General features: G+C 53.0%; 3 protein-coding genes across 13 annotated transcripts in view; 1 reads left to right on the top strand and 2 right to left on the bottom strand.

Annotated features, from left to right (window-relative positions):
* KLHDC3 (kelch domain containing 3) overlaps positions 1 to 610 on the bottom strand; it is a 12,327-nt gene extending 11,717 nt beyond the window's left edge. For 2 of the 7 annotated variants that reach the window (XM_023624952.2, XM_023624951.2), the window contains exon 1: positions 304 to 577. The gene's annotated coding sequence lies outside the window, so the exon portion shown is untranslated. Of the gene's footprint in view, positions 1 to 303 lie in introns of all 7 variants that reach the window. The other 5 variants (XM_023624953.2, XM_070244582.1, XM_070244580.1 and 2 more) reach the window with 5 other exon arrangements.
* Positions 1 to 2,410, top strand: part of MEA1 (male-enhanced antigen 1) — a 4,136-nt gene extending 1,726 nt beyond the window's left edge. Inside the window, exons 1-4 of one of the 5 annotated variants that reach the window (XM_023624961.2) lie at positions 400 to 579; positions 1,241 to 1,521; positions 1,610 to 1,712; positions 2,013 to 2,410. In XM_023624961.2, coding sequence (XP_023480729.1) covers positions 1,252 to 1,521; positions 1,610 to 1,712; positions 2,013 to 2,164 — 525 coding nt within the window. In that variant the 5' untranslated portion in view covers positions 400 to 579; positions 1,241 to 1,251 and the 3' untranslated portion in view covers positions 2,165 to 2,410. Of the gene's footprint in view, positions 1 to 399; positions 956 to 1,240; positions 1,522 to 1,609; positions 1,713 to 2,012 lie in introns of those variants that run through there. The other 4 variants (XM_023624959.2, XM_023624958.2, XM_023624960.2 and 1 more) reach the window with 4 other exon arrangements.
* On the bottom strand, positions 2,295 to 21,475 carry PPP2R5D (protein phosphatase 2 regulatory subunit B'delta). Its single transcript, XM_005603936.4, has 16 exons — positions 21,262 to 21,475; positions 16,272 to 16,349; positions 7,575 to 7,791; positions 7,151 to 7,350; positions 6,956 to 7,066; positions 6,740 to 6,832; positions 6,180 to 6,310; positions 5,985 to 6,044; positions 5,761 to 5,869; positions 5,510 to 5,563; positions 5,028 to 5,198; positions 4,798 to 4,925; positions 4,061 to 4,162; positions 3,890 to 3,962; positions 3,633 to 3,749; positions 2,295 to 3,482 (listed from the first exon to the last, which is right to left on the bottom strand). Exons 1-16 carry the CDS (start codon positions 21,286 to 21,288, stop codon positions 3,345 to 3,347), a joined length of 1,809 nt encoding a protein of 602 aa, XP_005603993.1. The 5' UTR covers positions 21,289 to 21,475; the 3' UTR covers positions 2,295 to 3,344.

Genomic DNA, 21,475 nt, shown 5'->3' with positions numbered 1-21,475 from the left:
ACGCCAGCCCTCCCCCCCCCCCTTTCTTCCATTATCCTCAGCTGCCTCGTTCTCCTCATAACCCATTCTTCCTCCCAATTCCCTTCAGTGCCTCCTCCAGCCACCAGGTCTCTCCCACCCGTTACCTCACCATCCTCCCCCAGCCCTTCTTTCCCCATTAACACTCTCCTTTCCCGTCATCCCCCTAGTTCCCTCCCCACCCCCACCCATCACTCTCAGGCCCCTCCCCCACGACTCCAGCTCTAGGCATGGGCGCCCCCAGCCCCTTCAATTTTCCTTGTCCCTCAACCCATCCCGGGCTACCTGCCAGGCCGGGCCGGGGCGGGGCCGTGGGTCCTCGCGCTGCCTGCAGCCTAGAACCGGTTGCGCGCCAACCGACGGCTCAGTCCCCAGCGAGATAAACACAGCCAGGCTCGCTCCCTCGGGCGGGCCCGGTGTGCGCACAGGCAGTCAGACGAGCGCCGAAGCCTACCGGGACCTGTAGTCCGCGGGTTTCGGGAGGGCCGGATCGGGCAAAGCGGGGGGCAGGGGCCGAAGGAGAGGCCGCGTAGGTCCACCTGTGTCAAAACGGGTTATTGGGTAATGTAGTCCTTTGTTGTCAGGGCGGGGCGGTTGGGGGGGGGGGGGGAGGCGGGGACAGCGGCGGGCCGCGTCCTCGCTCGTGTCAATCATGGGGCACGGGGCGGGGCGCCCCCGCGCGTCCTGCTCCGCCGGAAGTGAAGGCGCGGTTCGGGCGCGGGCTGGGAGCAGGTGAGGCGCGAGGGGGTACCGGCGCTGAGGGTCGGTGGGGGCGGGTGGGGGACGCCGCAGTCGGGCCCGTTTGAGGGGAGGCCCTGGGGCCTGAAGGGCGTTTGTCACGCGGTACAGAGGGGAACCCCTTGGGAAGGGGAGAAGGGGGCGGGTACGCCCTGTCTACGGGAGCTTGTTTTGGTGATCTGGAGTTCCCAAGTCGGGGGTGAGGAGGGGCTTCTGGAAGGAGCGTCTTTTGGGAGGTGGCATGGCCTCCGGCTGGGCTGTTATTTAGGAATTGACGGAGCAAGACAGATGGGCCTCGGCTCGAAATAAGAGCCGACTTAAGAGGTTGAGGGCCCAAGAGAGGCTGGGGTGGGGTGGGGTGCAGGAAGCTTGGGGGGCATTTAAATGTTTTGTGGACGCAGGAGATCACAAGGAACTGGATGAGAAGCTGAAGATGGACCTAATTTCATCTGATCCCTATCTTGATGCCTCCCTGTTCTTGCAGCCCCTGCCCGGATGGCAGCAGTTGTTCTAGGTGGAGACACCATGGGCCCTGAGCGTATCTTCCCCAATCAGACTGAGGAACTAGGGCCACAGCAGGGCCCTACAGAAGGCACCGGGGATTGGAGCAGTGAGGAGCCTGAGGAAGAGCAGGAGGAAACGGGGGCAGGCCCAGCTGGCTACTCCTACCAGCCCCTGAACCAAGATCCTGAACAAGAGGAGGTGGAGCTGGCACCAGTGGGGGATGGAGAAGATGTAGTTGCTGATATCCAGGATCGGATCCAGGTATGGTGGAGGTGGCATTGTTCCTGAGCAGGTGAAGCTGGGATCCCTGAAGGGCTGGCCTTGACCTATCTTCTGTCTGTCTCTGCAGGCCCTCGGGCTTCATTTGCCAGACCCACCATTAGAGAGCGAGGGTGAAGATGAGGAGGGAGCTACAGCATTGAGCAACCACAGCTCTATTCCCATGGACCCAGGTAAAAGGGATCGTTCTTTCATTCTGGAATAGTTACAGAGGAAAGGGCCTGGCCAGAGCCAGAGGAGGGAAGTCACAGAGGAACACTCTGTTGCTAAAACAAGTTTGTAGTAGAAGATTTTGCAGACTTCAAAATCCAGATGAAATGCTCTTCTGCTAGACTTGGAGGATGCGCAGGCTTGCCTAAAAATAAGATGGATTTGGTGACCTTGCTAGCCGGAGGGTTCTGGGTACTTCAAGGAGTGGGGAGGGGAGCTGGTCTCATTTTTTGTCTCCAACTGGTCTCTGCCTATGATTTCAGAACACGTAGAGCTGGTGAAAAGGACGATGGCTGGAGTAAGCCTGCCTGCACCAGGGGTTCCTGCCTGGGCTCAGGAGATATCAGATGCCCAGTGGGAAGATGTGGTACAGAAGGCCCTCCAGGCCCGGCAGGCATCCCCAGTCTGGAAGTGACCACTCTGAGAGCTGCCTTATCTCCCTGCATTCCAGGCCAGAACCAACACAGGACTGAACACATCCCTGGTTGTACTGTTCATCTCCATCCTCCCCACCTCCCTTTCCACATCAAGGCGAATCAGACCTCTTCTCAGAGACCCACTTTATTCAGTTCTGTACATATGGGGACATCGGCCCAAGCCCAACCCACCGTAGCATGTATCACTCTGTGGAGAATAAAGCACCCTATGTACACAGCCAAAAGCTGCACTGCCTGTGCCCCTGGAACCTGGGTCTGGCCCTCCTCAGCCCCTTGCCCCTCCAACGTGCCTGAAGGGGACAAGTGAGGGCCTGCCCAGCATCAGCACAAACAAAGAAATAAATAGGTGTTGAGGGGAGCCATGCTTGGGGCACTGCTCCCTGCTTCCTTCCTCCTCGATTTGGGAACCAACAGCACAGGAAAGCAGTCAGCCACAGGGTGGTCCCTTCCATGTCTGTGATCCCAGGGCTGCTGCTCACCAAAGAGGGGGCACAGGTCGGGTGTTCATTCACCCCCTTCTCTTGGTCCATCTGGGCCCTGTATTCATCACCTACTGTCCATAACCTAGGCTTTTCTCCTTTTGACCTCCCACGTTGTCTTGGTCAGGCAGGGGTAAGAGGAAATAATATAGCCCCATCAGCCTGCACAGTGCTGGGGCTGGGGGCCTATTTGTGCTGTTGGGGGTTGGCTCCCCTCCAGCTTCTCCAGGGGCCAGTGGGGCTTGGCATAACTTTGGTGAGAATAATCTCCTGCTGCTCCCAAATGCTTCTGCAGGGAAGGGAGGGAAAGAAAGACCCCTGGAGTTCAAATGAGGATGAAGGGAAGGGGAGAGGAGCATATGTATTCCTGTATTTCTCAGAGCAGCCTCAAGTAGCTGTGGGGTTAGGAGCAGGAGGGGGATGGGCACCCCCAAGTTGTCTGAGCACTGAGCATCTCAGTACTCAGCCTGTCTACTAGCCACAGGGAGGCATGACCACATTTTGGGGAGAAGAGGGACCACTCTGGGTGTCCCTGCTTCAGTGCCGCATCCCCCTCCCTGGAGTAGCTAGAGAGGCACTGCCTTGCCCCAGGTCAGTCAGTGGGGAGCAGAGGGTGGAGGGCTAGGGCAGCGTCCCAGGGCTGCGTGGGCTGTGGCCCTGTGGTGGGAAGGTGAGGGGGTCAGAGAGCCTCCTGGCTGGCAGTTAGGAACTCTTCCGCCCGCTTGTGTGCCTCCAGTGCCTTGATGGTGTACACATCCTGGGGCAGCTCTGACTTCCGCCGAAGCAACACTTTCTCCTTCTTGATGTCCTTTAGCATCTGTATGTGGATACAGAGAAGTCGAGGAATGGTGACCAATTCCCACCAAATTCTGTTTCCTCCCTTATTCCTTGGCTCTGCTGCTCCTGTCTCCTTTCCCTTCCAGAGCTGTCTTTTATTTCTGCTCCCCCTCCCCCTGTGCCCTCCCACCTGCACGGCCTCTGTCTCCACTGTCCTCTTCAGAAGCTGGATGTCCTCTGCCGTGGGGGTCTCTGTCTCCATTGAGTACACAGGAGGCAGTGGTGGAGGAGCTCGGAACATGGGATACTGAGAAGGAAAGAGGCACGGACAAATGGTGAGAGCCATGTCAGAAGTCTGTGAACCTGTGTGCTTCACGTTCCTCAAACGAACCCTCCCACAGCCCAAGATGGGCCCCTCAGTTCAGGGCAGTGGCATAAAAACCTCACCTGGGGATTAAGTCGGGCCAGCTCCTCGATCTTTTGCCACATCTCTTCCCTTTCCTTCATTCGGAACCGGCCCCTGAGGGAGCAGAGACAGGATTGGGGTTGGGCTTGAGAGAGAAGCAAAGAGGGGCTGGTGGTCGAAGGTGAAAGCCCCCCAATTGGAGAGAGACTCACTTCTGCTTCTCTGCCTTGTACTGTTGTGTGCAGTCATCAAACAGCTTCTGATTCATCTCCATAAACAGCTTCAGGGCATTATAGATGAGTCCATGGATTGTCCTGCCACCAGGAAGAAAGATGAGGTAGAGGCCAGAGCCTGCCCCTGGTGCCAGGACCCCAGTCTGCTCTCTCCTAGAAGGTGTCTCTGCTAAGAGCCTTCTCGTTTACTGCTCCCATTCCACAAACCTCTGTACGGTGTAAGCTTATCTCTCTGGCCAAATCATGTGACTTGAGATTGGCATTTCAGGGTCTTTACAAATACTGGTCTGCCTGTCCATCGTCCCCACCCCCCCACTTCCTACATTCCAGCCCACACTGATGGCCTCCTAGCAGCATGATGGACTGCACATGCTTTTAGCAGGAAAGCCTTTTTACAACGCTGGGATTCAGCACATGCTAAGAAGATCACATCAGCTTCTCACAGCATGCAATTAAGTCTCCAAAGCTGCAGGATATCTGACCGCAAGCAGAGATGTAATATAGGGCACTGCTCTGGGGCTTGCTGTCACAGAGATCTCTCACACAGGGATCCTTTCTCCCCAGGCAGGCCCTCAACAAGGTCCTATCTATATGCAGTGGGCACCAGCCCCACTTGCTGAGTGACCAGATGAGACCACTAGCTCTTTAGTTCTTCCACACCCTCACAGGCTCCAAACCCAGAGCCCGACTGCCCAGCTCCCCGCCAAGCCTCCTACTTGTTCCAGTGGCTCTTGGAGTTCCTGTAGAGTGCAGGGAACATGATGGGGAGGACTCGGGCAGCATTGTCACTTATCAAGCTCATGATATACTCATTGTTCCAGTAATAGAGAGCACGCTCTGCCACCTGGTGGGAACAGGTGGAATTCAGTGGAGATAGGGCTCGCTTTGCTGAAGACCCTCAATTTCTGGGAGGCAGGGGCTGGGAAATGCTGAGTGTAGGTCTCACCTGGAAATGGGGGCTGGAGACACACTTGGCAAGCTGGCGGAAAAGTGGTTCCATCACTTTGCTGAACTCTGAAGGTTCAATGACATCCAGAATCTCCTCTAATTCATTCAGGAACATCACCTCCTTGGGGCTGTGGGTCTTCGGCCAGAACTTGAGAAGTCCTACAATCACCTGTGAGAAGTGGGGATATGGGGATACAATGCTCACTCAACGACTGCCTGCTTCTCCAGGAAGCCTTCCTGCCCTCTCTTCCCCACCCCAGTGAGCACAGATTGGGTGGCCTCAGCTAACTGCTCATGTTTCTCTGGCCTGTATCTGTTTCCTTGGTGTGTATAGGTTTTACTTCTTCAGAGAGGGAACCGTGTCACCTGCTGGGCCACAGCCCTCCTGAACACCTGCTTATGGCACTGCTTGATAGGCACAGACTCGCCAGTGCCGCTGCCAGGAAGAGGTGGGACCCTGGGGCCCAGAAGGGGAATTACCGGCTCAGTGAGACTGCTCTCCTTCTCCAGGAATTGTACCACGCAGTATGCCAGCTGCAAAAGGGCGAGGCAGAAAGGAGGTGAGGTACAAGGCCCAGGTCTCAGAGAGCTCAATGACAGAAACAAGACTCCAGAATGGAAGAGGAGGTCCAGAGAGGAATTATCCCACCCGCATCCCAGCTGGAATACCTGCCCTTCCCCTCTCTTCTCTGCTGCCAGAGTCAGAGATGCTCAGGAGGAAGGCAGCTCACCTGAGGGTGGTAGACACTCAGGGACTTGACCTTGTGAAGGGGAAGCAGGACACGGATGAGGAACATCTTATGCTCTTCCTTAAGGGGCAAGGCAAAGCCATTGATGATGCTAAGAGTTAAAGGCGGTTTGTTAGGACCAAAGGGCCAGGTCCAAGCGCAATGCACCAATCCTCCCAAGCTTTTCATTTTTCAGCCGTCTGCACCTCCACCCCACCCCGCCTCACCTGCCCAGGATCTCCAGGAGCTCCGCAATCCCATTGTGATGCTCCGTCTCATAGATGAACCTGAGGGAAGAAAAAAGGCTCTCTTGACAACCCTGATGCCCCTCCAGCATTCCTGCAGAGTCCCACCTACCTCCCTTCTCCCACCCCACCTTAGCGGAGGCTTGCTTTGCTCCTGAGCCTGGGCTCCTGCCTCACCTGTAGAAGATGTGGTTGATCTGCCTACGGATATAAGCTCGGAGCCCCAAAAACTTGCCATAGATGCGATGCAAGATGGTCTTGAGGAAGTCCCGCTCTCGAGGATCCTCACTGTCAAACAGGTCCAGGAGCTGGGAGCAGGTGGGAGGAAAGGCGGCTAGTGAGGCAGGAGCCCAGGAACACCAGGGCTGGGGTGACAGGGGCCTGGGCAGGGGAAGCCCAGAGGGTTTCTGGAGATGGGGAGTGGAGACAAGTCTCTGGAAAGCAGAGTGATTCCATTACACTGCGCTACCCAAGGTGAGGTCTGGGAAGCATGTTTGCAGACCCCATTCATGGGGAAGAGGTAACCATGTTGCTCTTTTGTTTCCTTCCATTATGCTGGAAGCTTCTTAAGGGCAGAGCAGGTTTGTCTAAGCCCCCATATGCCCCTTGTACCAGATACAGCTGAAACCCAATATATTCAGCAGAAGGAAAAAGAGCAGTTGAGACCAGACTGAGGGGCCGTGGGGCCAGAGTTCACGGACTGGAAGGAGGGAAAGGACAGAACTTCAGGGACTCACAGCAAGGACAAACTTCTGGTCAATGTACTTCTTGGCTATGTTTGGCTGGAAATCAGGAGACTCAAGGAAACGTAAGAAAAACTCGTACACGAGCTGTGGGGGGAAGGAGCATCGCTGAGGGGGTATTCCCCAAGGACTGGGAGAGACCCCCTTGCTGCAGCTCTCAGAGTGCCCCACTCCCTGCAGCCAGACCAACCTGCCCCCTCACCCTGGTACCTGGAGGTGTGGCCAGGCAGCTTCCAGGGTGGGCTCATCTTCCTCTGGGTCAAACTCAGCCCCAGTGGGATTTGATGAAGGTGGCAGCGTCCGGAAGAGGTTCACTGAAAACTGAGGGGTAAGGCCCAGGTGAGAGCTCCGTAAAGGCTTCTCTGGCCCCCGGCCCTGCCTCCTCTCCCCTCTCCCTGTGCCCACCATGGTGACAGCCTCAGGGTAAATGGCCTCGGTGACAACATCGCGGCTATGGGTGATGTACTCCACCATTTCGTTGAGTCCTGCCCGCTTCACCTCCTTGAATTTGAGGTCACTGAGTGGGTCTGACACGAAGTCAAAGAGCACACAGCACTGGCGCAGCTTCTGGATAAACAGCTCCTCCCGCTCCTGGGTTGGCGAATCTGGGGAGCACCCAACAGTCAGCTTCTCCTCCCTAGTCCTTCACTGCTGTGTCCTACTCCCCTTACAGGGCTTCCCCTGCCCCATCCTGCTGCCATCCTGCTCCCCTGGCACCCCCAGCCCCAGCAGAACTCCCATCCTCCCAAAATACCCCAAACCTCCATTCCGCCAACACCCACTGCCCCCTAGGCCTGGTGCACCAGCCCCCTCAAAGTTTTCCAAGTACCTTTCAGGGCAGGAAGCTTCTGCAACTCCCGGTTCTTGCTGAGGTTGAAGCGAGAGGAGCTTTGCCGACGCTCCTTCTTGACAATCTGGGGCCCCCCGGAGTACTTGATTTTGCTGAGCTGTGTGGGGGGTGGCGTGCTGTTGCTGGGACGCTTGTTGGATGACGGTGGCTGAGACTGGGGCTGGGGTTGGGGCTGTGGCTGCGGCTGGGGCTGGGCCTGGTCAAACAAGTGATTTATTGAAGTCCACTCCCCAAGACATGCCTCCCATCCAGGGCCTGGGCCACCGTCCATCCCCCAGTCAGTTTATGCCTGTACAGGTCTGGGCGGCGAGCAGCTGTCTCCTGCCCTGAAGGAGCCAGGGCCACGGTCAGACATAACTAAGGGTTCTCCTGGAAGGGAGTGGTCAAGAAGTCACGTCTCCCAAAGTGATGCCCACTTCCCGTGCATCAGGAGCCTTCAAAATGTGCATTCCAGTTCATGAACAGGCAACACTCATTGATGGATTGATGGTAACAGATGTCAAAAAAGTGGCCATCTGGCGAGGGCCGAGGTGGCAGTGGTGGTGGTAGGGAGATGCAGGTACTGACTGAGAAGTGGGAGGAGGAACCTTCTGAGTAATAGAAATATTCTATATCTTTTGTTTTTTTTTGAGGAAGAATAGCCCTGAGCTAACTACTGCCAATCCTCCTCTTTTTTTTGCTGAGGAAGACTGGCCCTGAGCCAACATCTATGCCCATCTTCCTGTACTTTATACATGGGACGCTTACCACAGCATGGCTTTTTGCCAAGTGGTGCCATGTCCGCACTCGGGATCCAAACTGGTGAACCCCGGGCCGCCAAGAAGTGGAATGTGCAAACTTAACCACTACACCACTGGGCCAGCCCCAGGAAACATTCTGTATCTTGACTGGATCTGGGAGGTGGTTCATAGCATAAACATACATGACAATTCATTGAGCAGGATACCTAAGCTTACTGTACTTTACCACTTTACTGAATGTATGACATTCTTCAGTTACAAGTTAAAGAAATTCATTCTCATGTCTCAGTAGTTTAACTACCAGAAATATAGCTTAAGAAAAATCCTAAATATAAAAAAAGGCTTTGTGTGCACTTTTCACAGCCTTATTTATAACAGCAAATAAATAAATGGGAAATCATGGAGTTAAAATTATGTTTATGAAAACTGTATAAATGTAATCATACATGGCTCAGCTGTGAAAAATATTTACACAGTCATAGTAATTTCCCCCAAATTGGCGACAAGTACTTTGGGAGGAGGGGAAATGTCTGCATGGAGGTATAAGACACCGAGGCCTTAATTTTCCACGGTAGGAAGTCAACAGATAATATTTAATGTTCAAAAAGGGGGAAAAAAGCAGTGAAAGAATCTTATTTGGAAGTATAGAAGTCAGTCTGCAAGGAAAGAGTTAGGAGTTGAAAGTGGCTGCCACAGAGCACAGGAGAACAGGGGCCTGGGTGGGGCTGCCCTTATGATCTGACCTTCCGAATGATGGACGTGTTACCATGTTGATAAAAACATAAAATAAAACAAAAAGCCTAAAACTATATAATGGCAGAAAATTGCTTCCTATGCTAAGTTAATAAGGACAATACAAAACTGTATATGCAAAATCAGCTCACCCATGTTACAGCGCATGCACAGAACCCCAAACCTGGTGAGGAAAGGGACAGAACAAGAGCAAGCCCACCACTGTGTTCATGATGGTCTCCCACGGTACCAGAGGGATACAGGATGTTTTTCTCCTTTTCTAAATTTTCTACAAGCTGACACTGCTTTTATAATGGGAGAAATACAACTAATTTCTAAAAGCTCTCTCTTTACTTCCTCCCAGAAATGGGTGTCAGAGGACCACGAGGCCCATTTTCAGAAGTCTACATGTTGGTGTTTGCAGGGCTGTCAACCCACAGCGACTGTCCAGGTAACCCCTGTAGGGAGAGGAGAGAGGCTGAGCCACAGGACAGCCCTTGCCCCCACCAGAGACTGCAGCAGGGCCAAAGGAGTGAGGCCACATCCAGCCAGGTACCCACACCACAGGAAAAGCTGTCCCCCCCGTCCTCATACCTGCCATCCCCACCTCTCCAGCTCCCTCCACAAACTACTTCACACAATAAGAATGGGAGAGGGGCTGGCCCGTGGCCGGGTGGTTAAGTTCGTGCGCTCTGTTTCGGTGGTGCAGGGTTTTGCGGGTTTGGATCCTGGGCGTGGACCTAGCACTGTTCATCAGGCCATGCTGAGCCATGTGGCGTCCCACATACTCAACTAGGAGGACCTACAAGTAGGATATACAACTATGTACTTGGGGGCTTTGGGGAGAAGAAGGAAAAAAAAAAGTGGGAGAATTTGAAATCCTCTGGGATTGGGGCAAGGAATACAGATATGCTGTGCTTTATATGCTCTGAATTTTTTATAGAAACAAGTATGTCAAGCTTGTGACCTATGTGGGGATCAAAGAACAGGAGAGGAGCACTGGGCCCAGTGTAGCTCATTACCCCTCTGGCCACATGGCCCTCTCCTCCACCTGGAATGACAGCCCCAGACATCAGTTTGACGAGAGGAACACAAGGAAGTGGAGCACGAACAGCCCTCACACACCTCTCCCACCGTGACCAGCACTCAGCCAGTGTGATTTTGGTTAGACAGAGCAAGGCACCCTGGAGTCTGGGGTCTCCAGGTGGATCCCACGTCAGTGGAGGACTGGGCAGAGATGGAGAGAGGCAGAAGTTTGACGCACCAGTGCCTGGTGTGCATCAGACTCTCCCTGCTTTGGGCCTCCATTTCGCTGTTGTAGGAACAACCAAACCCTTAATGGTCAAGAGCAGACTCAAGTCTGACTGCCTGGATTTGACTCCTGGCTCTGCCATTTATTTATTTGTTTATTTAAAGATTGGCACCTAAACTAACAACTGTTGCCAATCTTTTTTTTCCCCCCCTGCTTTTTCTCCCCAAATCCCCCCAGTACATAGTTGTATATCTTAGTTGTGGGTCCTTTTAGTTGTGGAATGTGGGATGCCACCTCAGCGTGGCCTGACGAGTGGTGCCACGTCTGTGCCCAGGATCCGAGCCAGCAAAACCCTGGGTCGCCGAAGCAGAACACGCGAACTTAACCACTTGGCCATGGGGCTGGCCCCTCTGCCATGTATTATCTGAGTAACCTCCAGCAAGTCACATGGCCTCTCTGTGCCTCAGTTTCCTCATCTGTAAAATGGGGGTGACAATAGTACCTCCTAGGGTTGTAATAAGGATTTAAATGAACAATATTTGGCAGACAAAAGAGTTTTATAAGCAATATCTTCTATTATTATTATTACTATTTCCCATCCCTGGATTTTAGGAATGCAGCATAGAAATTCCTGATATTAGCACACCTCTATTGTTCCTTAGAGTCCATTATCCTCCTTGCTTTAAAATGGGGGAACCCAAGAAAGCATTGCATCTTTCAAGACCCAGCTTAAGTCTCAGCTTCTTCCAAAAAGCCTTCTCAGATAACTCCTGGCCTTGAGTGTCCACTCCGCTCCCACCATCCTGACACTACGTATCTGTTCCATTGGCTCTGTGATCATCCCCAGTGACACCTCTTGCTCAGTCTGTTCATGTGTCATCCCCCAACTAGATAGCAAGTCCCTGAAAGCCAGAACCCCGGTTTGTACCCCTCTGGGTCCCTTCAGCACTAGCACCTGACAGGCATTCAATGAATGTTTGGTTGCTTGATTGACTGGGGGCCAAGCCCAGGCCCCTCCACACAGGCCCTTCCTGTCCTGACTCGGGAGCTCTCAGAACAGAGCCCTGTACAGTGGCAGGAGCAGAGTGGGAGGGAGAAACAGCAGCGATACTAGGGTGAGGGGCTCAGTGGCAGCTGAGGAACAAGACTCAGGAAGAACACGTCTCTCCATCCTCCCAGATAAGACGCAGACACCTTGCACCTCCGTGAACCTCATACCGAGGGGACCTCAGAGAAAGGAGGCATTCTTCCCAGAAAGGGAAAAGCAAGGCCTCAATTTTCTCTGCTAATGAGGAGGGGGCTGGGCTAGATCAGTGGTTTCCCAACCACTCTCCAGGTAAGGTTTCAAGAGAACAGAGGGTTGCATGCCTAAAAATAAAAGTTTAAAAAAACACCCAACGAGCTGATGCCTAAGGCCCCTTCCCCACTAGGCTTGCATTATTGAAGACTGGGGCAGCCGGAGAGCAGCTGAGCCTGCCCCACCCCCAGCCCACTGGGCCACCCTGGTTTTATGAGGACCATTGGCTCCCAGGCCCCATACACAAGAAGCATCTGAGAGACAGCTGGTCCAGCCAGCAAAGGCCTTGGCTGCCAGAACTCGATAAGGCATCCTCTGGTCTGTTCACCTTTCACCAGGAAACATGCTTGTCAGAAGGGAAGTATGAGGAGATGCCAGCACCCCACTTCATGTTCAACCCTTTCTCCTAAAAGCTCTAGCTTCTAACTTCTCTCCTGACTTGGGCTGGAGGTGGGAGGCAGCTGATCCCCTGGAGAACCTTCTACAGCCATCAGGGCAGGGATGCACATTGACCAAAGGCAACCTGGCCAACCTGCCCGCCGCCTCCTATTATGTCCTGCCTGGTCCCACTTCTGAGGCTCTGTAGTGGCCATCTCCTCTGCCTGAAGTACCTTCTCCCACTTCCACACTCTCAAGAGGATCTGAACTCCAAGAAGCCTTCCCAGATTCAGGCCTCCAGCAATCAAAGGGCACTTTGAATTTACACACTATGCTCACACTCAGGAGACTGCAACTACACTTGCCCATTCTGAACCAGTCCTGGTCCAACTTGATGCATTAATAATTAAACCATATATTTAAACACAAAAAGTAGGAGATAGAAATATAATTTAAGCACTATGGAAAGTATTGTAGGAGAAAGATGAAAAATAAAATTAACAGTGAAAAATGCAAAGATTAATGTTATAGCTTTTGCATAATGAAATAACTAGCCAAATAAAGATCATTTTAGTTTAAAACCCTGAAAATCACAGAAGCATCCCCTGCTATAGTGTCATCTAGAGCTCTATCTAGCTGTGCTTAATTCCTTCCTTCATTTATTCAATAAACATCATGCTAAGCATTAGAGATTAAAAGGTGAATAAGACATGGCCCTTGCCGTCAAAGAGCTCACAGTCCAGTGGGTGAGACAGACATGGAAGCAGCTCTTAGTACAAGGGAAATGCAAAAGCTCCATGGGCCACAAAGGATAAGGGAACACAGAGGGCTGAGCTGCACACTCTGCCTGAAGAATTAGGGAGGACGTCCCTGAAGAGGTGACTTTTGATATGGCTCCTAAAGGAAGAACGTGAGTTTAGTTGGCAAAAGAAAGAAAGGAGAGAAATAAAGCAGTCCGGGCCAAAGAAATCAAATCAGAACAGGCCCTGAGTCATAAAAAGGCTTGTCACATCAGAAGATGGGAAATCCTGGGGGGCAAGAAACCAGGATAGGGGCTAGAAGAGTGGGGTGAGAGGGGCCGAGAGTGTGAATTCGGCTTTTAACTTGTAAGCAATGAAATGCCAACAGAGGTTTTTAAATAGAGGACTGATAAGACCAAAAATGTTTTTCAGGGTAACAACTCTGGCTACAGGGAGGACAGGCTGCAGTGGGGGGACTGGGATTTCTTCCTCCTTCTGTCCCCACTCCCAGACCTCAGGACAGAGCACAGCACATAAGAGTCCATAGCATTGAATTTTTTTCTCCCAAGACAGACCGAGAAAGCCCCTTGCCTACAGTGGCAGGTCAAGTGAGTCTGACGTAATCTCTCAAGGCTCCTTTCCGTTCTAAGTTTCCGAGAACCTTAGAGCCAGCACACTGTCACGTCATGAAGAACACAGAACTGGCTCCTGAGCCACACAGACCTGGATTAAATTCTAGCTCTGCTGTTTACTCGCTGAGTGAAAGCTATTTAACATCGCTAAATCTGTTTCATCTGTAAAATGGGGATGATGATAGTAACAGAATGACCTAAGGAGAGTGTTGTAAGGATTAAATGAGAAGATTAAAAGATGAAAGGCATGCAAAGTTCTCAGCACAGTGCCTGACACATAGTGTACAGGGTTGAATAGTGTCGCCCCGAAATTCACGTCAACCCGACATCCGTGCATGTGACCTTATTTGGCAATAGGGTCTTTGCACATGTAATCAAGTTAAGATGAGATCATACTGGATTAGGATGGCCCTAAATCCAATCTGACTGGTGTCCTTCTACGGGAGAGGGAAATTTGGACACAGAGACATAGAGACACACAGGGGAGAATGTCCAATGAAGATGGAGGCAGAGATTGGAGTGATGCATCTACAAGCCAAGGAGTGCCAAACACTGTGGAAAGCCACCAGAAGCTAGAGAGAGGCATGGGACAGATTCTTCCCTAGAACCTCAGAGGGCCATGCCTGCCGAGAGCTTGATTTCAGACTTGTGGCCTCCTGAACCGTGCAAGAATAAACTTCTGTTTTTTTAAGTCACTCACTTTGTAGTAATTTGTTATGGCTGCTCTAGGAAACTAACACACATGTAACTGCTCAATAAAACAAATGTTGGCTGTACTTATTAGGATCAATCGGAAAAGTTCTGGCAATTGCATGACATGTTAAATTTGGCTGTAAGAGCCCCAAAATCTGGACTAGAAAAAGGGCAAGAGAAGGACTGTGCCAAACAGCTTTTGGCGACGTGGGCCTCACAGCCTGGCCCCCAACTTTTCCACTGTCCCTCTGCCTGGGGCCACATGGGTGCGTTTCTGGAAAATCAAGGAGCAGAATTCCTGCAGCTTTCTCATACGGGGAGCCTGAGCAGTGTTTCATAAAACAGAGCCCAAGGTGAACTCAACACTCTCCTTTCCCAGAGGGCTTGATATCAACCCACTGTCTTTAACAGACATGTCCAGAAAGGTAGTGGAGAAATCCTAGCAGCTGGTCTGTTTGAGCCTTCGTCTTACATCTTTGAAAGGAGAGGGCTAGACTCTAAGGTTCCTTCCAGCTCTAATTTGCAGTTGGTTTGTCTGCTCCTTAACTCACTCACTCATTCACTCACTAATGTATTCAAATGCTGGTGCCTGCGGTGTGCCAGGCCCTTGGGCATTACACGAGAGCCTCACGTGCTAACACAGGAGACCACTGAAAAACAATGAATTCACATGGAATTGTTTCATTACAGCTGCGGGTATGTGATGCTGGGGAGTGGTACTGGTACTGGATGCCGGAAGAGCAAATAGCAGGAGCCCCAACCACGTCCTGGGGATGGGGGTGGGCAGTCAAGGAAGGCTGCTGTCAGGACAGGACATCCAGCCTATCTAGTAACTGAACAAGTAGGGGTTAGTTAGGCAAAAGGCAGGAGCCGCCTCCTAACTATTCCTTTCTGTCCCTTTAAATCCTGTTTCTAAGTCTCTCTTCCTGCTTTAAATGTCAGTTGCCAGTTCCCAGCCACCTTCCCTGTGGGTCCCACAGATGTCATCATTCCTGAAGGGGAGACTGAGCCCAGAGGAGTGTTCCCCAGAAGCATTTACTGATGATCTATATGAACCGAGTGCATGAGCACACAGGGGCGAGGAGGAAGCAACACCGTGCAGCTCCTCCCCTCAGAGTTCACAGTCTGCTGGGGAGAAACACACATGGGAACAAATAGTTACATGAGGGATAAGGACTATCACGGAGACATGTTCAGATTACCGCGTAAGTGCAGAGGGAGGAGGAATTTATCTTTTGTAGTCCTCAACAACCAGGTCTGTAAAATGGGGAAAACCTACCCTGCTTTTTCCAATGATTCAAGTGCGGCCTAAAAGGATGGTCACAGGTGTGAAAAGTGCTGGGAGCTCTTTAGAGGTGACAGGGACCAGAAGTACCCAGAAAAATCTACATCCAGAGTTAACCCTAAACACTTGTTAATCAATCTCATCTCTCCAAAAAACCACATGACCTGCACATAATTCAAGAGCTGTTTCCTGTTCTCCTCCCTCCCTCTGAATAGTTTAGAACAGGAGAGAGGAAGCAGAGAAACCAAGGCTCATCAGCCCCCAGGTAATACAGGCACTTGCTCAACATGTCCACAGGATCATTCACCATCCTGAGCATCCCACTGTGCACGCTCCCAAACCTTCATGGACATACTCTGGATTTCCTTAAGTCCCTCCACCCTCCAGTGCTCTCTCTGTTTGCCATTTATTGCTTTATAGCCCTAGATTGCTGAGCTGTGCTGGCCTCTGCTAATAACTGTCCTTTAGCAGCTCCCGTCTGATCGGGACCAAGGGCAGTGGACCCAGTCCTGCCCGACTCACAGACACCAGCCTCTCCCTAGCCCCTGCCCAACCCAGAGCCATGCTGAAGCCACTCGCCACCACACTGATCACCCAGGTACTTTTTCCCTTCTCCAGAGGACCCAATACCCCTAGCTGTTTGCCCTAAGAAAAAAGGAATTCTTAACACTCAAAGTTGGTAGACAGAGAAACAACTTCTACAGGAATTGCTGAGGAGTCAAAGAACTGGAGAGCTTATTTGGTCTGTACCAGCCGAAGGGAAAGCCTGCCTGAGGGCAGCCGGGATGGGCTGTCCAGGTCCCTCCCAGGCTGTGGACGCCGCCTTCCCTCCTGCCTGGATAACTTCTGGGCCCCTCACCCTACTAGTCATCAAGCAGCTGGAGCTCGTGCCTGCACCATAACTAGGGCTGTGCCCACGTTCATTACCTCCTCGGTGCTCTCGCCTCCACCATCCTTGCCCGAGCTGCTGGGCTTGGCCGTGCCTTTGGCAAGCTTGGGGGGCTCCTGAAGGGAGAAGATGGAGGGAGAGTTAGCAGATGGCAGGGGAAGGGAAGAGGCCTCGTCTGGACCCCATAGGTCTCTGCTGTAATTATCCTCTGTCCAACTAAATCAATCAATCAATCAGAACCACTGAGCATCTACCTTGTGCCCTGCCTGAGGGGAGGGGGGGTTGGGGGACACAAAGGGAGATTCAGTCCCTCCAAGGACTTTAGAATCTGGTTAGGAAGACATCTCTAACACACCATAATTAAACATGATATTGCTCTTTCCCTTCATAAGACTGGTGTATGAGTTAGGGCCTGGGAGGGCCTCTGTCAGGTAAGCACCAGGGTGAGGAGTCTTAGGGAAAAGCATCATGGAACAAGCCGCTCAGATTGGCTTGTGGCTAAAGTGGGCAGAGGGTGCCTGAGGCTCTCCTGCTGGAGCAGAGGGAGCCACCACTCTCCCCCCAAGGCCATCCGGAAAGACCTAGAGGCACTTTTTAGATGTCACAAATAGCTCTCAGACTAGAGGGTGCTACTGGCAAAATCAATGGGGCCCAGGGATGACAACGGGTATAGGAATTGCTCCAAGAAGGCCTCAGTGGACAAGCACAGGGACAAGAATGGGGGTAAGGCCCTGAGGTGCTACAAGGAATGAGCACTGGTCCGAAGCCTCCCTCAGGAACCTGGCCACTGGCTCCGAGTCCTGCCTGCCAGCATCTCTTCCTATGCTTCAGGCCGAAAAAAGCAAGTGTCCAGGGACAGGATGGGGAAAATGTGAAAAAGACTTGGGATTTTGGTCTGACTGCAAGTTCAACCCAAATCATCCGTGTGCTGTTGGCTGCCAGGCAGCTCGCATGACCTTCCGTCCAGTGAACAGACCTGTGCAGACTGCTTGGCCCTGGGGGACATGGAAGTGCCCTGTCCTCGGCACTGACAGGGCCATTCTGGAGGATCTGGTTCAGTCGTGAGCCCCAGACTTTGGGAGAGACAAAGACAAATCCTAGGTTTTCTTCTGGGGAGAAATACAACCCATCTTGGGAGTGGATTCAAAAGCATGTCCTGAGAGCAACAGCTGCAGGAACTGGGATCGTTAACAATGGAAGGGAGGAGTCATGGCAGTGGGGGAGCAAGAGGGATCCTAACACACAAATGAAGGGCTGCCATGTGGACTAAAGATGCAACTTGCTCTATGTGGATCCAGAGGCCCCAGAGCCATGGGCTGAAGAGGCAGGAAGACAGGCTGAGGCTCTAAACAAGGAAGAATTTTCTCCCGGAGCAGCTGCACAGAAAGTGGCTGCCAGGTGAGGCTGCAAGCTCCCCAACCCTGAGAGCATTCAAGCAGAGGAGCATTCATGCCTCCTCTAAGGCAAGTGGCAGAAGGGATTCAAGCCTGAAATGAAGGCTGGATCGGAGGACCCTGGAAATCACTTCCAGCTCTGAGATTCTGCGACTCAACAGCACCTGAGCCCCTTCAGTGAGAAGTGTTAAATGAAGTGATTATGATTATGGGGGCAAAAAGATTTCAGGGAGAAGAGAGCTCTGTGTGGGCTGGAAGAGAGGGAAGGCTTCGTGGGGGCAGGGAGGAAGGAAGCCATGCCCAGGTGTGGAGCAGCTCCTGGCAGTTGCACCAGTGGGAAGGAGCTCTTTCTTTGGGCTGAGCATTCTCCCACTGCCTGCTGACCAGGCTGGGCACACTGACCCCTCGCCAAGGGGCCAGGGAGTGGCTCAGAGTGTGGGGTGGAGAGGAAAAGGATGAGGGGGGTGCAGGCACGACACAGCACTGGAGGCGACTATCTGCACACACCCCAGATGTAGGCCTCCGGGACAAAGCTGACCTGTCTTCGCATAGGTCTCATCTCTCTACTTGATCATAAGCTCCTTATTCATTTTTGTAGCCCTCCCACCCACCCTATAGCACTCAGACATATCTCTTCAGGAATGCGCCTAAGAGAGAGCCCAGCTGCCTGGGCATGTGAGGGTATGTGAGGGTGAGGGTGGGTGTGGGGAAACCAGGCCCACCGCCCTTGCTCCCTGGCTCGTGCAGAACAGGTGAAGTGTGTACACTTCAGCCCAGCCCTGCATGGCACAGTGGTTTGGAGCCAGCCCTGTGTTTTGGGCCCAGCTCTTACTAGCTGTATAATCCTGGGCAAGTCACCTCGCTTCTCTGAGCCTCAGTTTCCTCATCTATTAGGTGACGACAATCATGGTACCTAATTCCCTTTAAAGATTTTATTTTTCCTTTTTCTCCCCAAAGCCCCCAGGTACACAGTTGTGTATTTTCAGTTGTGGGTCCTTCCAGCTGTGGCATGTGAGACACCGCCTCAGCATGGCCTGACGAGCGGTGCCGTGTCCGCGCCCAGGATCTGAACCGGCAAAACCCCGGGCCACCAAAGCAGAGCGCACAAACCCAACCACTTGGCCACAGGGTCGGCACCCCTAATTCCCTTTAGCACTGTGTCTGGCACGTGAAAACCCTAACGTCATTCAATGTTATTACTATTATTATGAACAAGAAGAAAGTGGGAGGGAGCAGGAACCTAAAAGACATAAGTCCCTGATCAGAACATGAGAGAAGAGGAAGGATGCAAATCCCCCCACGGGATTGACTCAGCACCCATCCATTGAGCACCTACGTGTGCAAGGGAGATGCTAAACCAAAATGAGCTTAGTTATTATCTCAAGGGGAACGAAAAGACTTGTCCACAATTAATTCCAGTCCAAGGGAATACAAAAGGGCCATAAGTGACCTACCAAGTGTTCTGCAAATCCAGGGGAGGAGGGAGACCTCACTCCTCACCGAGGGTTTGGGAAAGGGTTCACGGAGGAGGCCCTGAAGGATGGCCAGGATTGGGATCAGCAGAGACGGAGAAAGGGGAGAGGTGATGGATGAGCAATAAAGATCCTCCACCTATCCCTCCTGTCTGCCCCCACCCCACCCAGGCAAACCTCAGTCACATCGTCACCTCCCTCCCCCTCCGGACTTGCCAACAATTGAAGCAGGCCAAATGCAACTGGAAATCAAAAGCAGAAAGCTAAACCTTAAAGGGGATGAGAGACGCCCCATGTACCCCGATCCTTCCAGTATTCTTTTCCAACCAAATACTTATACGTGTGGTCCTAGCAAGTCTATTTAAGAATTTTTCTTCATCTTCTCAATCATCTAGTGGAGAAAGGCTTTCTGTGGATGGGATAGCATCTGTTCCATCAGACTATCAACTAAAGATGGGTGGGGACCTCACCAGCTTCCCCTGAATTCCATGCCCCTCCACACTCCTTTAAGGAGCCCCTTAGCCCTTGGTGTGGCTAACTTGTGTGTGCATCACCTACAGCTAAGCTGCTCAAACCACCTTAGCATGCCCACCCCCCAAGGACACAGGCCCTGGGTGGGGCACACAAACCTGCCCAGCTTGGCACCCCAGGAGGTTCAGTGCCCAGTACACCATCACTAACCCTACACCCAGAACCTCAGGCCCTGAGAGGTTATGGGGACAACCCAGAATCAGAGCTGCCTGGCAAATCTCCAACAGCCCAGGATAAAGAGTTGAATTGATAAGGTCGGAGATGGCAGCCCAGCAACCCAGCCAATCAGAGGACAAATGAAAGCAAGACACGTCTGGGGTCATAAAGTGGGTGAGCAGAACACCAGGCCAGAGCCAGCTCCCACCACAGGGGGCCAGCCCTAGGAGAGGAGAAGCTGGGGGAGGCTGGAATTGGTATCCTAGCATCGTCTGTGAGTCTGTACCTCAAGAGAACCACACCTCTGAGTCAGACCTCAGCAACAGCAGGCAAGAGGGTAGAGAAAGGCAAAGATGAAGAACAGGAGAAGGCACTACGGAGGTAGAAGAGGAAAGCGAAAGAAGACAACATCAAGAAATGGCTTGCTATCAGGACACCATGACAAAGGCAAGGGTTCCAGGGGTGGCTGGCCTGTGGGGTAAGAAGGAAAACTGATCTGACTGTGAGAGCAGATTCCCAATTTGGGGATAGTGTGGCCCAAGAAAGACAAAAATCCAGCACTGGTGCAAAAAAGGAAAAATGCAAAGGTTATCCTAGGATTAGGAATAAGGGCAGGAGCCTGCTCAGAGTAGGAAAGGTGATGGGTTTAGGTTGATGCCTGTTAGGAGGGGCTTTGGTACAGAGGAGGCCTTTAAATCAGGAGACCCGATATTGCAGCTGGGCCTCCATCAGGCTGTGTGACCTTGGCCAAGTCCCTTCCCCTGTCGGGGCCTCAGTCTCCTCATCTGTATCACTAGGGATTGCACTGAATGCGCTCAGAGGTCCCTGCTAGCACTGTCGTTCTGAGGTTCCACCGACAGAAGCAAGGGCTCAGTCCTGGCTTACAAGTTTGTGTGCGAAGGAAGAACTAGAGGGAGGGGCCTAGGCCAGATTTGGTGGAGGAGAGAGAAAGCAGAGCTGTTCTAGGTCAGGGAGCTTGGCGGGGAGGGAGAAGAGGCTGTAGGGGACAGTGGAGAAGGCCGGCCCAGGCCCCGGCGGGTGAGAAGAGGAGGGAAGCGGCTGCGCGGGGAGGGAGGTGTAGTTCTGGAGGGAGGTGCTGTCTCAGATGAGGGGCTGTCCCGAACGGGCAAACGGGTGGGGGATGGGGGAGTGGTTGGGGGAGAAAAAGCAGGCGAGTGACCTGGGAGTGGGGCAGATCTGGAGGGAGGAGGTTACTCTGGGCCGGGGATAGGTGGAGGGAGGACAGGAGGGAGGTGTACGTAGGGGGACTCTATCTCGGGCAAGGTGAGGGAGCCTTCCCAGCTGCGGCACAGGCTGGGGGTGCGACCAGCAGCGGGACGGAGGGCTGGCCCCGGGAGTCCTGCGGGGGCCGGACGGGAGGGTCAGTCTGGGGCTGTCCCGGGCCTGGCTCGGGCCCCTCCCAGAGCTCCACGCAGGCCCCAAGGCGGAGGCGCGGGGAAAAGGGCCACGCTCACCTTCTCCTTCTTCAGTTTATAGGGCATCTCGGCCCGTGCGGACCCGGCCCGGCTCCTGCGGCCCCGCTCCGGCTCCGGCTTTGCTCGGCCACACTCGGCCCGCTCGGCGTCTCTTCGCCACCGCCTGCGCGCTGCGCCCGGGTCGAGCGGTGTCTGCGCCTCCAATTGGCCCGAACTCTTACAAACCTGCCTGACAACCAGGCGCCGCCTCCTC

This window comes from Equus caballus, chromosome 20 (genome assembly GCF_041296265.1).
Source record: "Equus caballus isolate H_3958 breed thoroughbred chromosome 20, TB-T2T, whole genome shotgun sequence".
NCBI lineage: Eukaryota > Metazoa > Chordata > Mammalia > Perissodactyla > Equidae > Equus > Equus caballus.
Note: the sequence above shows the minus strand (reverse complement) of the source record. Positions and strands in the feature narration are given on the sequence as shown.